General features: G+C 48.9%; 1 protein-coding gene across 2 annotated transcripts in view; it reads right to left on the bottom strand.

Annotated features, from left to right (window-relative positions):
* Positions 1 to 2,531: 2,531 nt before the first annotated feature.
* LOC140723595 (NACHT, LRR and PYD domains-containing protein 3-like) overlaps positions 2,532 to 13,796 on the bottom strand; it is a 36,604-nt gene continuing 25,339 nt past the window's right edge. Inside the window, exons 6-11 of one of the 2 annotated variants that reach the window (XM_073038162.1) lie at positions 9,685 to 11,440; positions 8,466 to 8,552; positions 8,142 to 8,312; positions 3,771 to 3,941; positions 3,448 to 3,615; positions 2,532 to 3,283 (exon numbers count right to left, since the gene is read on the bottom strand). In XM_073038162.1, coding sequence (XP_072894263.1) covers positions 3,181 to 3,283; positions 3,448 to 3,615; positions 3,771 to 3,941; positions 8,142 to 8,312; positions 8,466 to 8,552; positions 9,685 to 11,440 — 2,456 coding nt within the window. In that variant the 3' untranslated portion in view covers positions 2,532 to 3,180. Of the gene's footprint in view, positions 3,284 to 3,447; positions 3,616 to 3,770; positions 3,942 to 8,141; positions 8,313 to 8,465; positions 8,553 to 9,684; positions 11,441 to 13,796 lie in introns of those variants that run through there. The other variant, XR_012097931.1, reaches the window with a different exon arrangement.

Raw genomic sequence — 13,796 nt, 5'->3', positions numbered from 1 at the left:
TCCGGCCCGCATGAAGCTGCATTTTGCTCAATCCGGCCCGTGACCTAAAATGAGTTTGACACCCCTGGTTTACATTAAGACTAGATATGGTAAGTTTCATGTCGGGAGCACACTAGGCCTCAGCACCAGTACCCTTCCCGCTGAGAGCGGTGGAGCCCTAAGCCGCACTATCCCGAAGAAAACCAAGAATATTCTTTGCTTTCCGGGCCCGACTGCTACCATCGCTACCCTGTGACCCACCATCTCCCGAAGGAGCGAGGCTGCTTTTCACCCTGATGTCCCTCTCCAGGTCATCCAGGAAGGTTTTCAGCTGCCGTCTGTCGTTCCTGACACAACATTCCTCTTTCCTTTCCCCTTCCGTCCGAGAATGACTCGCAGGGACTTCACCAGCCTCGGCATGCTAGGCCAGCGAAGCGAGGCTAGTATAGGCCGATGCCTTGCACCCTCAGAGGTGAGAATAAACTCTCTGATCTCCTCCACAGTTATCAATGGGGATTTCTCAGGAGGGGTGAGGATGTCCATTGTCTCGCTATCAATAGAGTCTCCTTCCAACTCCTCACTGCAGACAGATCCCCCATCTTCCTCCTCATGTGGTGTATAAGGTGGCTGCACTTGTAACCCACACTGCGCAGCGTGTACCTCCCTCATACCTTCCCGCTCCACCGTCGCATCAGTCTTATCCACAGTCACGACGATGGAGGGAAAATCCCCAGGGACTCCCTGCAGGCCATTAGTTGATGGGGTCGGCATGCAGGTTATATCACCCTCCCCAGGAGACAGGTATGAAGGGGACCCCAGCAGCTCTGGTCCAAGGGATTCACCGGCAGCCTGATGCTGACAGTGAGAGAGCTTGGTCTCCTCTCCGCTCATACTGTTTAATACACTTGCCTGCAGGGAGGCGCTTACTGCTAAGTCCTGGGTGGAGGGCTCCAGGTCTGTTTTAGTTGTGCAAACAGGCCCAGCACTAGCTTCCTGCACAACCACACCACCCACCACAGGACTGGTGGCTACATCTGGGGATTCAGGGTTAGACACCCGGATTCCCACCCATTTCTGGGACTCTCCCGCATCTACATTCCCTGCCCTCTTGGGGGAACATTCCCTTCTCCTCTTCAAGCCGGAGGAGCACACAGGTGCGGGATTCACCGATGGAGCGTTACTCTCCTCTTCCAACACCCCGTCCGACTGTGCACTTCCCCGAGCCTCCCGCTCCACTTCAGGGCAAATGGGCGTGAGCTCTGCGGTCTCGGGGGCCGACTTCTTCATGTGTTTGGATTTCTTCCTCACTTTCCTTCCTCACACAGGCTCCACCCTGTCCCTCGCCTGAACCTCCCTGCACGTAGCCTCAGGAACACCCGCCTGATCCAGAGAGGTAGGGGCAGGAACTGGAACAGACGTAGGAAAAAGGACAGGGTCAGGGGCAGGCGCAGGGGCCGGCACAGGTGTAGGAGCAGGAATGGGATCTGGGGCAGTGGTAGCTGGGGCACTAGTTCCCGAAGTGGACTCCCTGGGTTTTCGGGTGCTAGGACAGTCCCTCCGAAAGTGCCCCACCTCCCCGCACGCATGGCACCGTGGGCGCTCAGAGCTCCAACTGATAATTTACCCCCTCGTGTCGGACAGTAAACCTGCCCTCAACTTCGTCCTCCTTTCCCAGCTTCATGAATACCTGTCGCCGGAAAGAGATTACGGTACGGGGGGTGCGTCTCCTGAATTTGTGCTTGATGACAGTTATTTCTGACTTTACTTGCCCGAAGCGTGTTAGTGCGGGAAGCAGGTCCTCGTTGGGGATGAAAGGCTTTACGTGACCGAGGACAATGTGTTGTGTGGGAGCTGTCACTAGCTCCATCTGTAAAAAGATGTTTTCCACCGTGATCTCTCTGCTGAGGGCCCGATGCACCAACTCATCATTCCTCAGATAAAACACCGCCTTCCCGAACTCTTTCTCAATGGTCAAAACACCATCTCTTTCCAACAAGTCATCCATAGCCTCCGCGCACTTTTCTAGGGTAGTTCCAGTTCGCAAAATACATTGCTCCCCGTGTTCCACTTCCACCGACCGAAACAGGGCGTTGTCCGAGTCTGGAGAGGCAGCCGCCTTTGCATAACTCCCCGAAGGCCTGTGACTCCCTGTAGACCGGTCCGGTATGTTGCTTCTGTGTCCCAATCGAGAACTAGACGCTGATGCTGCTTATAAAGTCCTGGAGTTGAGTAACTGTCCGGAAAAGTTTGTACTCGACAGCACCTTGCTGGCTCAGTGCCAGAAATTCCAATGCCAGGAAAGGCTCCGTTAGTCCTGCAGAACCTCCAGGCCGTGAGAGGTCGAGATGTCTCAAACGATGTTTCGGCTCCTACACTGAGGGGTTTGGGTGGGATACGATCCTGGACACCCAGACTCTGCCAGTCCGACCTCCCTCAGCCTGGAGCTGAGACGCTACTGTGTCAGTGTGAGGAGCTCCGACCCACTGTTGCAGTGCACAGGGTGCGGCGGGCAGCAGAAACCTCAAATAAAACTCGAGTCCGGCACCAGGACAGGAAGTTACAGCTGTTTATTGATTTCATCATGACAAATGTAAATTAAACAATGTGTGAGCTGCTGACGTGCGGGAATAAATAAGCTGCTCCCGACTCACTCACAGTCACACACAATTAACTGACCGGCGACAACGAGTGACCGGTTGATTAATCAGTCCCGTTTCTCACCGTCACTCTGCATCGGGGAACCGATGATTATAAAATCACACTTCAGGGCCGTGTCCGGGATCGCTGCAGATCCAGGGTCACTGCCGAGGGATTTGTCAATTTAACATCATTATATTGGCCAGACTGCCGAATGCACCGCCCTCAGCAAAGGGAGCAAAAGGATTCTCTCCCGGGATAATCCCACCCCGGGACACCGGTGTCCCAGACTGAGCCCCTGTCCCCGGGTCTCTTCCTGTCTGGGTAATTTTCCGGGATCTCAAGTGGCGAACCCACACGTCCGGAGGAAGCTGCGCCGCTGGACAACAGACGGAAATACGTCACTGCAGGTCCGCTTCTGATGTCACCGAGCTCGAGACAGGAGCCAGTTCCGTTAAAACCATTGGAAATACCCCCGGCTCGCGGCTTTTAAAGGTAAAGGCGGGAGTTAAAGGGGAGGGCGGGGAATCGGCCAAAGTATCACCATCCCGCGGGCGGGGATGTTCACACATTCAGATGTTCACAGTAAACTCTCAGTCCGGGTCTCGGTTCCTGCAGAGATCTCATTTCCTTCCTCCCGGTGTCACTCAACCGATTCCCCAGCAGCCTGGAACAGATGGAAGAATGACGATGAAATAAACAGATTACACAACAGTATCAGTAACAGGGGACCGGGGTTAATGTTTCAACAACACTCACAGACAAATATCACCAGAAAACCCACGGATCCGCTGATATTTTATCACATTGAACATTAACACAAACACTCACCAAATCTGATTCAGACTTGGGAGGGTCAGTATGAGGCGACGGAGAGCGGGGACAGATCGGTCGGTTAGCGAGTTTTCACCCATGTTCAGCTCCGTCAGTGATGGTTTTGTACTGAGAGCGGAGGCGAGATCCGCAGCACCAGAATCTGTGAGACCGACTTTCCACAGCCTGGAGATGAGAGACAGTGAGGGTGAAGGACACAGAGAGACAGGAGACGGTACAAATCCCCAGTGTTTATCAGTAACACAATTACTGATCACATTAATGTTCAGTGTCAGACACCCAGTGACTGTAAACACAATCTCCCACAGTCTGGTACTTACCGCAGTTTCTGTATTTTACACTCCGGGTTCCTCAGAGCCGCAGACACCAGTTTCACTCCTGAATCTCCCAGTTTATTAGCACTCAGGCTCAGCTCCGTCAATGATGGGTTTGCACTGAGAGCGGAGACAAGATCCTCGGAACCAGAATATGTGAGACCGACATTGTCCAGCCTGGACATGAGAGAGAATGAGGGTGAAGGACACAGAGAGACAGGAGACGGTACAAATCCCCAATGTTTATCAGTAACACAATTACTGATATTTTTTCTTCAGCACGACTGCGCAAGTCGGCCAGTGAGAACATCGAGAAGAGTTTAAAAGGAAGACAGATTTACAGAGCGAGCGTCAGAGTAGCGGGAGACAGAGTAGGAAGGCTTTGGCTCAACGGGGCTTCAGCGATAAAGGGCCGAGGTGAGGTAGGTTATCTGTTTACAATACAGACAGAGAGTATGTGTGTGAGGCTGGTTTTCTGTGCTTGGTGTCAGATGTGGGAGATCCTGGAGACTCCCAGCCTCCTGGACGGCAACATCTGCACCCGATGTGTCGAGCTGCAGCTCCTTAGGGACCGAGTTAGGGAACTGGAGATGCAGCTCGATGACCTTCGTCTGGTCAGGGAGAGCGAGGAGATGATACAGAGGAGTTACAGGCAGGTGGTCACACCGGGGCCATGGGAGACTGAAGAATTGGGTCACAGTCAGAAGAGGGAAGGGCAAGAAGCAGGTACTAGAGAGTACCCCTGTGGATTTACCCCTGGACAATAAGTACTCCTGTTCGAGTACTGCTGGAGGGGGAACGGTCTGGGTGCAGGTAAGCAACAGTCCGTCCCTGTAGCTCAGAAGGATAGGGGAAGGAAGATAAATGCAGTATTGATAGGGGACTCTATAGTTAGGGGGTCAGACAGGCGATTCTTTGGATGCAGGAAAGAAACGCGGATGGTAGTTTGCCTCCCAGATGCCAGGGTCTGGGATGTTTCAGATCACGTCCAAGATATCCCGCTGTGGGATGGAGAACAGCCAGAGGTCGTGGTACATATTGGTACCAATGACATAGGAAGGAAAAGGGAAGAGGTCCTGAAAACAGACTACAAGGATTTAGGAAATATGTTGTGAAGCAGTACCGCAAAGGTAGTAATCTCGGGATTACTACCTGTGCCACGTGACAGTGAGTATAGGAATAGAATGAGGTGGAGGACAAATGCGTGCCTGAGGGATTGGAGCAGGAGGCAGGGATTCTGATTTCTGGATCATTGGACCTCTTTTGGAGCAGGTGTGACCTGCACAGAAAGGACGGGTTGCACTTGAATCCCAGCGGGACAAGTATCCTTGCGGGGAGATTTGCTAAAGCTACTGGGGAGAGTTTAAACTAGAATTGCTGGGGGCTGGGAACCGAACTGATGTGACAGAGGAAAGGGAGGTTGGCTCACAAACAGAGAAAATTTGGAGACAGTGTGGCAGGGAGGATAGGCAGGTGATAGAGAAGGGACGCACTCAGTCCAATGGTTTGAGATGTGTCTATTTTAATGCGAGTATAATGAATAAAGCGCATCGGCTTAGAGCGTGGATCAGCACTTGGAGATATGATGTTGTGGCCATTACAGAGACTTTGCTGGTACAGGGACAGGAATGGCTACTTCAAGTGCCAGACTTTAGATGTTTAAGAAAGGACAGGGAGGAAGGCAAAAGTGGTGGGAGCATGGCACTGTTGATCAGAGATAGTGTCACGGCTGCAGAAAAGGAGGAAGTCATGAAGGGTTTGACTATGGAGACTCTGTGGGTGAAAGCTAGGAAAAGGAAGGGGTCAATAACTCTACTGGGTGATTTTTATAGACCATCCAACAGTAACAGGGACATCGAGGAGCAGATAGAGAGACAGATTCTGAAAAGGAGTAACAATGACAGGGTTGTTGAAGTGTGAGATTTTAATTTCCCAAATATTGATTGGCATCTCCCGGGAGTGAGGGGTTTAGATGGAGTGGAGTTTGTTAGGTGTTTTCAGGAAAGTTTCCTGACACAATATATAAATAAACCTACAAGAGGAGAAGCTGTACTTGATCTGGTATTGGGAAATGAACCTGGACAGGTGTCAGATCTCTCAGTGGGAGAGCATTTTGGAGACAGTGATCACAATTCTATCTCCTTTACCATTGCATTGGAGAGGGATAGGTACAGTCATGTTAGGGAAACCCTTAATTGCAGCAAGGGGAACTATGAGGCTATCAGGCTGGAACTTGTAAGCATGAATTGGAAACAGATTTTCTCAGGGAAACATACCGAAGAAATGTAGAAAATGTTCAAGTGATATTTGCATGAGGTTCTGAGTAGGTACGTCCCAATGAGACATGGAAAGGATGATAGGGTACAAGGTCCGTGGTGTACAAAGGCTGTTGTAAATCCAGTCAAGAAGAAAACAAGAGCTTACGAAAGGTTCAAAAAACCTAGGTAATATGGATCTGGAAGATTATCAGGCTAGCCAGAAGGAGCTTAAGAATGAAATCTGGAGAGCTAGAAGGGGCCATGGGAAGGCCTTGCCGGACAGGATTAAGGAAAACCCCAAAGCATTCTGCAAGTATGTGAAGAACAAAAGGATGAGACGTGAGGACCAATCAAATGTAACAATGGAAAAGTGCGTATGGAGCTGGAGGAAATAGCGGAGGTATTTAATGTATCATTTGCTTGAGTATTCATGAAGGAAACGGATCTTGGCGATTGTAGGGATGACTTGCAGTGGACTGAAAAGCTTGAGAATGTAAATGTTAAGAAAGAGGATGTTCTGGAGCTTTTGGAAAGCATCAAGTTGGATAAGTCCCCAGGCCATGACGGGATGTACCCCAGGGTACTGTGGGAAGCGAGTGAGAGATTGCTGAGCCTCTGGCAATGATCTTTGCATCATCCATGAGGACAGTAGGGGTTGTGGAGGATTAGAGGGTTGCGGATGTTGTTCCCTTATTCAAGAAAGGGAGTAGGGATAGCCCTGGAAATTATAGGCTTACTTCAGTATTTGGTAAGTCGATGGAGACGATCCTGAGAGGTAGGACTTATGAACATGTAGAGAGGCAAAATATGATTAGGAATAGTCAGCATGGCATTGTCAAAGGCAGGTCGTGCCTTATGAGCCTGATTGAATTTTTTGAGGATGTGAATAAGCACATTGATGAAGGTAGAGCAGTAGATGTCGTGTATATTGATTTCAGCAAGGCACTTGATAAGGTACCCCATGCAAGCCTTATTGAGAAAGTAAGGAGGCATGGGATGCAAGGTGACATGGCTTTGTGGATCCAGAACTGGATTGCCCACAGAAGGCAAAGTGTCATTGTAGACGGATCATCTTCTGCATGGTGGTCGGTGACCAGTGAAGTGCCTCAGGAATCTGTTCTTGGACCCTCAGTCTTTGTGATTTTCATAAATATCCTGGATGAGGAAGTGGAGTGATGGGTTAGTAAATTTGCTGATGACACAAAGGTTGGAGGTGTTGTGGATAGTGTGGAGGGCTGTCAGAGGTTACAGCAGGACATTGATAGGATGCAAAACTGGGCTGAGAAGTGGCAGATGAAGTTCAACCCAAATAAGTGTGAGGTGGTTCACTTTGGCAGAATACAGTATTATTGGCAGTTTGGAGGATCGGAGGGATCTTGTGTTCCGAGTCCACCGAACGCTCAAAGTAGCAGCATAGGTTGAGTTTGTGGTTCAGAAGGCGTTCATCAGTCATGGATTGAGTTTAAGAGCCGAGAGGTAATTTTGCAGCTATATAGAACCCTTGTCAGACCCCACTTGGAGTATTGTGCTCAGTTCTGGTCGCCTCACTGTAGGAAGGACGTGGAAACCATAGAAAGGGTGCAGAGGAGATTTACAAGTATGTTGCCTGGATTGGGGAGCATACCTTATGAGAATAGGTTGAGTGAACTCGGCATTTTCACTTGGAGTGACGGAGGATGAGAGTTAACTCGATAGAGGTGTGCAATATAATGAGAGGCATTGATTGTGTGGATTGTTAGAGGCTTTTCCCCAGGGCTGAAATGGTTAGCACGAGAGGGCATATTTATAAGGTGCTTGGAAGTAGGTACAGAGGAGATGTCAGAGGTAGGGTTTTACACAGAGGGTGGTGAGTGCGTGCAATGGGCTGTCGGCAGCGGTGGTGGAGGTGGAAACCATAGGGTCTTTAGGAGACTTCTGGATTGCTACGTGGAGCTCAGAAAAATAGAGGTAAAGCCTAGGTAGTACTAAGGTAGGGACATGTTCTGCACAGCTTTGTGGGCCGAAGGGCCTGTATTGTGCTGTATGTTTTCTATGTTTCTTTGTTTCTACTGATCATATTAATGTTCAGTTTCAGACACCCAGTGACTGTACACACAATCTCCCACAGACTGGTACTTACTCCAGTTTCTGTATTTTACACACCGTGTTCTTCAGAGCCGCAGACACTAGTTTCACTCCTGAATCTCCCAGGTCATTGGCACTCAGGTTCAGCTCTGTCAGTGATAGATTTACACTGAGAGCGGAGACGATGTCCTCGGCACCAGAATCTGTGAGACCGACATCCCTCAGCCTGGAGACGAGAGAGAGTGAGGGTGAAGAACACAGAGAGACAGGAGACGGTACAAATCCCTTGTTTATCAGTAACACAATTACTGATCACATTAATGTTCAGTGTCAGACACCCAGTGACTGTAAACACAATCTCCCACAGTCTGGTACTTACCACAGTTTCTGTATTTTACACTCTGGGTTCCTCAGAGCCACAGACACCAGTTTCACTCCTGAATCTCCCAGTTTATTCCACCCAAGTCTAAACACAAACAGACAAATTGATGAACAAAGTGATTCAAACCGTGGGTCTGAGGGAATTTCTCTCACTCGGATATTTCAGGAAACATTAAACCCTTCACTAAATCACTGATTGGAGTTCCCATCACTGTCAATGTCCCTCACTGTCTAGCTCCAGGGGATTCACCCATTGTCAGTAATTTAGTCTCTCGGTGTGACCCTGTAAACTGTACATGTTCTGTCTCATTCCCTGATGGTTAGAAAACTCTTCCTGATGTGAGAGGGTCGGAAGGAGGAGGTTTGAACAGTGGGAGGAAGTCTCACATTGAGGAAGATTTGTGTGTGGGAATGTGTCGATGGAAGATGATGGAAGTGAACACACCTGAGGAAAAAGGATAGGACGAGAAAACCTGCAGGAGGAAGAATGGTAAAGAGACCCCAAGGGAGGAAGGAGGAGGGGTCCCACAGGAGGAAGAGGGATGGGGAAGAGAGATCCCATAGGAGGGAGGGGGATGGGGAAGAGAGGTCCCAAAGGAGGGTACTGTTGAGAAAAGGTAACCCGAAAAGACGAGAGATTTCAGAAATAGATCGTATGGGAGGGATGTGTTTAACCTGAGGCCCACAATCGGGAGAGGGAATGCGCCAATGTGGTCTGGGTAATTGGTAGTGAGCACAGTCACACAGGAGGACAGACGGTGATAGTCACACACGGGGAAGGGCAGGGGAGGACAATCTCACAATGGTATTTCTTTCCTTCTCACTGGGACAGTCTGCTGACGGTCTCTTGTCCCTCACCGGGAAGGGGGTATGAATCTCTGACCCACCTGCTGCAGTCAGTGTCGGTCTGGGTGTCAGTAACAGTGAGAAGGAACATTGTCAATGGATGTTTCACAGGCAGGAATAAACACGGCCATTCCTGTGATTTACAACTATTAAACCAATGGTCTTTATTCACTGATCTGATGAAGTCTTCAACATCCCTTCACAAGGAACCACAGAACCCTCCTGTCCTTGGGGAATTACTGACCGATCCCCTGGGTATTTGTCTTAATTCTTCACAATCTGATTTACTGCAGTTTCACACAAATCCCTTTACATTGAAACAACACAGTGGAACAGTTTGACAGTTCAGAGTGAGAGATAAATCAAGTTACCTCAACTCCTGGCACTTGTGCAGCCCGGGTCCCAGCCGCTGGATTCCTTCACACTGAATGTGGCAGCCAGCCAGGTCGAGGTGTTTTATTGTATCACAGAGTCCGATTGCATGAGACAGGACCGCGCAGTCAATCGGGGTCAGTGTCATCCTACTGAATGAAAGTGTTTCCACAGATCCCAGTGCGGCCTGAGCCAGTCCACGATTCTGAGACTCAAACAGGTAGTGCAATGTGTTCAGGAGGCTCCTTTTACCAGATTCACTCCCCGTGCTAGCAATCTGGCGTTTAACCTCCTCCTTCACCCAGTCAATCACCTGGCAGGTTGTTTCCTGAGGAAATGGACCCAGAAACTCCTCCAGACCCCGAGCTGTCATTGGGGAGGAGAGACCAGCAACAAAACGGAGGAATACATCAAATCGCCCATCTGTCGTGCTGTGGGCTTCAGTGAGGAATTGCAGGAAATCCCCAGGATGTGGATTCAGGAATTGTGCGACTGCAGCTACAAACTCTTGGATGGTAAGGTGTGGGAATGTGTACACCACGCTCCGGGCAGAATCCTCTCTCTCCAAAAGCTCCATCAGGAACCCGGACAGGAACTGGGAAGGCTGCAGATTGTAATTAATCAAATCTCCATCTCTAAACACAATCTTCCTCTCGGACACTCCTCTGAAGGCCATCTGACCAACCCTGAGTAACACATCACGGGGGTTCTCAATCTCACGGCCGTGGTTTTTCAGGATGTTGTAAATATAGTAGGAGTACAGTTGGGTGATGGTCTTGGGAACTCGCTGCGGGTCCCTGACCCTTTGTGTGAAAAAGGGGCCCAGTGCCAGAGCGAGGATCCAGCAGTAGGATGGGTTGTAGCTCATGGTGTACAGGATCTCGTTCTCCTCCACGTGTTTGAAAACAGCTTCTGCCACCGTCTGATCTTCAAAATACCTGATGAAGTATTCCATCCGTTCCTCACCAACAAATCCCAGGATTTCAGCCCAGATACCAATATCTGCCTTTTCCAATAACTGTAACTCAGTGGGGCGTGTGGTCACCAGCACTGAACACCCTGGGAGCAGCTTGCCCTGGATTAAACTGTACACAATGTCAGACACTTCACACCACCACTCGGGATCTGGGCACTGGTGTTTGGGGTCTGTATCTCTCCGACTGTCAGCAAAATCAATTTTGTGTTTGAATTCATCCAAACCATCGAATATAAATAGCAATCCCTCTGGGTTCTTCCAGACCTCTCTCAGTAAATTCCCAAAGTAAGGATACTGATCCAGAATCAGTTCCCTCAGATTTATTCTGCAGTTAATGGAGTTTAAATCCCGGAATTTGAAACTGAAGACAAACTGGAATTGTTGGTATATCTTCCCCGTGGCCCAGTCATAAACAATCTTTTGTACCATTGTTGTTTTCCCAATCCCTGGGACTCCGGCCACTGCTGCCGACATCCCGGATTTGTTTCTAAAAATAGGTCTTTTCAATTTTTGAACAAAACTCCTCTTGAATAACTGATCAGTCCGGATTTTGTCCAGCTTACCCCGGAGATGTTTTTCTCTCCACTCCTCGTGGTTTCTGCCTCTTGCCAGCAGCTCATGTTCCACCAGTGTCCGATCTCGAACAGTAGAAATGACCGTGAGCTCAGCGTATCGATCAACCAGCTGGAAAACCTTCACCTTCTCCCTCATCAGGATCGTGTTCACTCTCAGTGTTTCAGTTTGTGCCCGCAGAGTCTCCATGTGTTTCTGTTGAACATCTTAGGACAGACAGAAATAGGATCTGATGAACATAGAGCACTCAACGTATTTTCTTTAATACAAAAAACACTGTTTTAAGACATTGTTTGGGGTAATCGGGAGATCAGAGATAATAGTGTCTGAAAATGAACGATGACCCAGAAACATTTTTGATCTGATTCAGATCCGCTGTTAAAGGCTCCACTCTCCCCTCTGTTGGTAGTTTGCAGATTCCCGGTGTTCCAGCGAACACCAAGTGCACACGTGATTCTGGAGAGGAGAGTGTTGTGTGGAGCGGGTGGTTTCACTGCTTTCACTGCTCAGCTTCTGCTGAACTGTGCAACCCTGCAGAGGGTAACAGTAGGGGGGTGGGGCATTTACTTGCTCTACTGACTTTTACTTTTCTCTCAATGGACCCCATGTTCTTGACACTCCTTTAGGATTAAGCTGTCAGTACTGAGCCACAGAAAAGGAACATAATTTCTGTTCCCTTTTCCAGGCTGAGCCAGTCACGATGTAACATACCCCGCACTGGTCTACAGTCTCTTATTCTCCGAGGAGCTGGTACATGAACTCAGGCAATTCCCCGATGATGTGCGGAAGAGCAGGAAGCTGAAGAGGATGGCAGCGGTAATAGGGAACTCTAAAGTCAGGAGGACAGGTAGGCGATTCTGTGGACACCGATGGTACTTTGCCTCTCAGCTGCCATTGTCCGAAATGTTTCTGGACGCGTCCACAATATCCTGAGAAGGGAGGCTGAGCAGCCAGAAGTCGTGACAAACATTGGTAACAATGACATAGGAAAAGCAAAGGGAGGAGGTCTGGAAAACCGAACACAGGGGGTTAGGAAAAAAGCTGAGGAACAGGACCTCAAAAGTAGTGATCTCAGGATTGCTGCCTGTGCCACCCGACAGAGGCAATAGGAATAGAATGAGGTGGCAGAGAAATGTGTGGCAGAGCATTTGGAGCAGGGGGCAGTGATTCAGATTTCTGGATAATTGGGACCACTTCCGGGGCAGGTAGGACCTGTACAAAAGGCACGGGTTGCACGTGAATCCGATGAGGACCAATATTCCTACGGGCAGATTTACTGGAGCTGTTGGGAGTGTTTTAACCTAAAATGGCCGGGGGACTGGAACTAGGATGATAAAGCTGTGGGTGAACCAACAGTTTTACAAGTAGATGATGGGTTTAACATGAATGTGAGGAAGGACAAGCCAATGACTGGGTTCAAATACAGACAGAGCAAACTGTTAAATTGTACTGCATAGACAAAATTCAAAAGGGCGGAGATGCAGGACTAAACGCATTGTACTTAAATGCACGCAACATTGAGAATAAGGTGGACAAACTTTTGGCGCAATTAGAGATTGGTCGGTATGATGTTGTGGGCATCACCATGTCGTGGTTGAAAGAAGACATAGCTGGGAGCTTAACGTTAAAAGATTTACGTCTTATCGAAAGGACAGGCAGGAAGGCATAGGCGGTGGTGGTGTGGCCGTGTTGGTTCAAGATGGAATCACATCTTGATAAAGAGGTTACATAGGGTTATTGAATGTTGAATCTTTGTGGGTGGAGATAAGAAACTACAGGGGTTAAAAAAAGTTTTATGGGAATCTTATATTGGCCTGCAAGTAGTAGCGAAGGTGTGGGGTTGAGATTGCAAAGGCGTGTCAGCAAGGTGATGACATATTTCAATTTGCACGGGGAATTCGAAAATCAAACAAACTAGTTTTTTTGAAACTACTCAGGAAAATTCTGTCTTTGATTGGGTGTTATGTAATAGCTCGGATCTTATAAGGGAGCTTAATGTAAAAGAGCCTCATATGGAGCCAGTGATCATTAATGGAGAATGTGTGCAGCAGGTTAAGACCTACAAGTATCTGGGAGTACAGTTAGACGAGAAGCTAGACTGGACTGCCAACACAGATGCCTTGTGCAGGAAGGCACAGAGTCGACTGTACTTCCTAAGAAGGTTGGCGTCATTCAATGTCTGCAGTGAGATGCTGAAGATGTTCTATAGGTCAGTTGTGGAGAGCGCCCTCTTCTTTGTGGTGGCGTGTTGGGGAGGAAGCATTAAGAAGAGGGACGCCTCACGTCTTAATAAGCTGGTAAGGAAGGCGGGCTCTGTCATGGGCAAAGTACTCGAGAGTTTAACATCGGTAGCTGAGTGAAGGGCGCTGAGTAGGCTACGGTCAATTATGGATAACTCTGAACATCCTCTACATAGCACCATCCAGAGACAGAGAAGCCGTTTCAGTGACAGGTTACTATCGATGCAATGCTCCTCAGACAGGATGAAGAGGTCAATACTCCCCAATGCCATTAGGCTTTACAATTCAACCGCCAGGACTTAAGAACTTTTTAAAAGCTATT

This window comes from Hemitrygon akajei, unplaced genomic scaffold, assembly GCF_048418815.1.
Source record: "Hemitrygon akajei unplaced genomic scaffold, sHemAka1.3 Scf000120, whole genome shotgun sequence".
NCBI lineage: Eukaryota > Metazoa > Chordata > Chondrichthyes > Myliobatiformes > Dasyatidae > Hemitrygon > Hemitrygon akajei.
The sequence above is the reverse complement of the archived record's forward strand: the minus strand, read 5'-3'. Positions and strand labels throughout refer to the sequence as shown.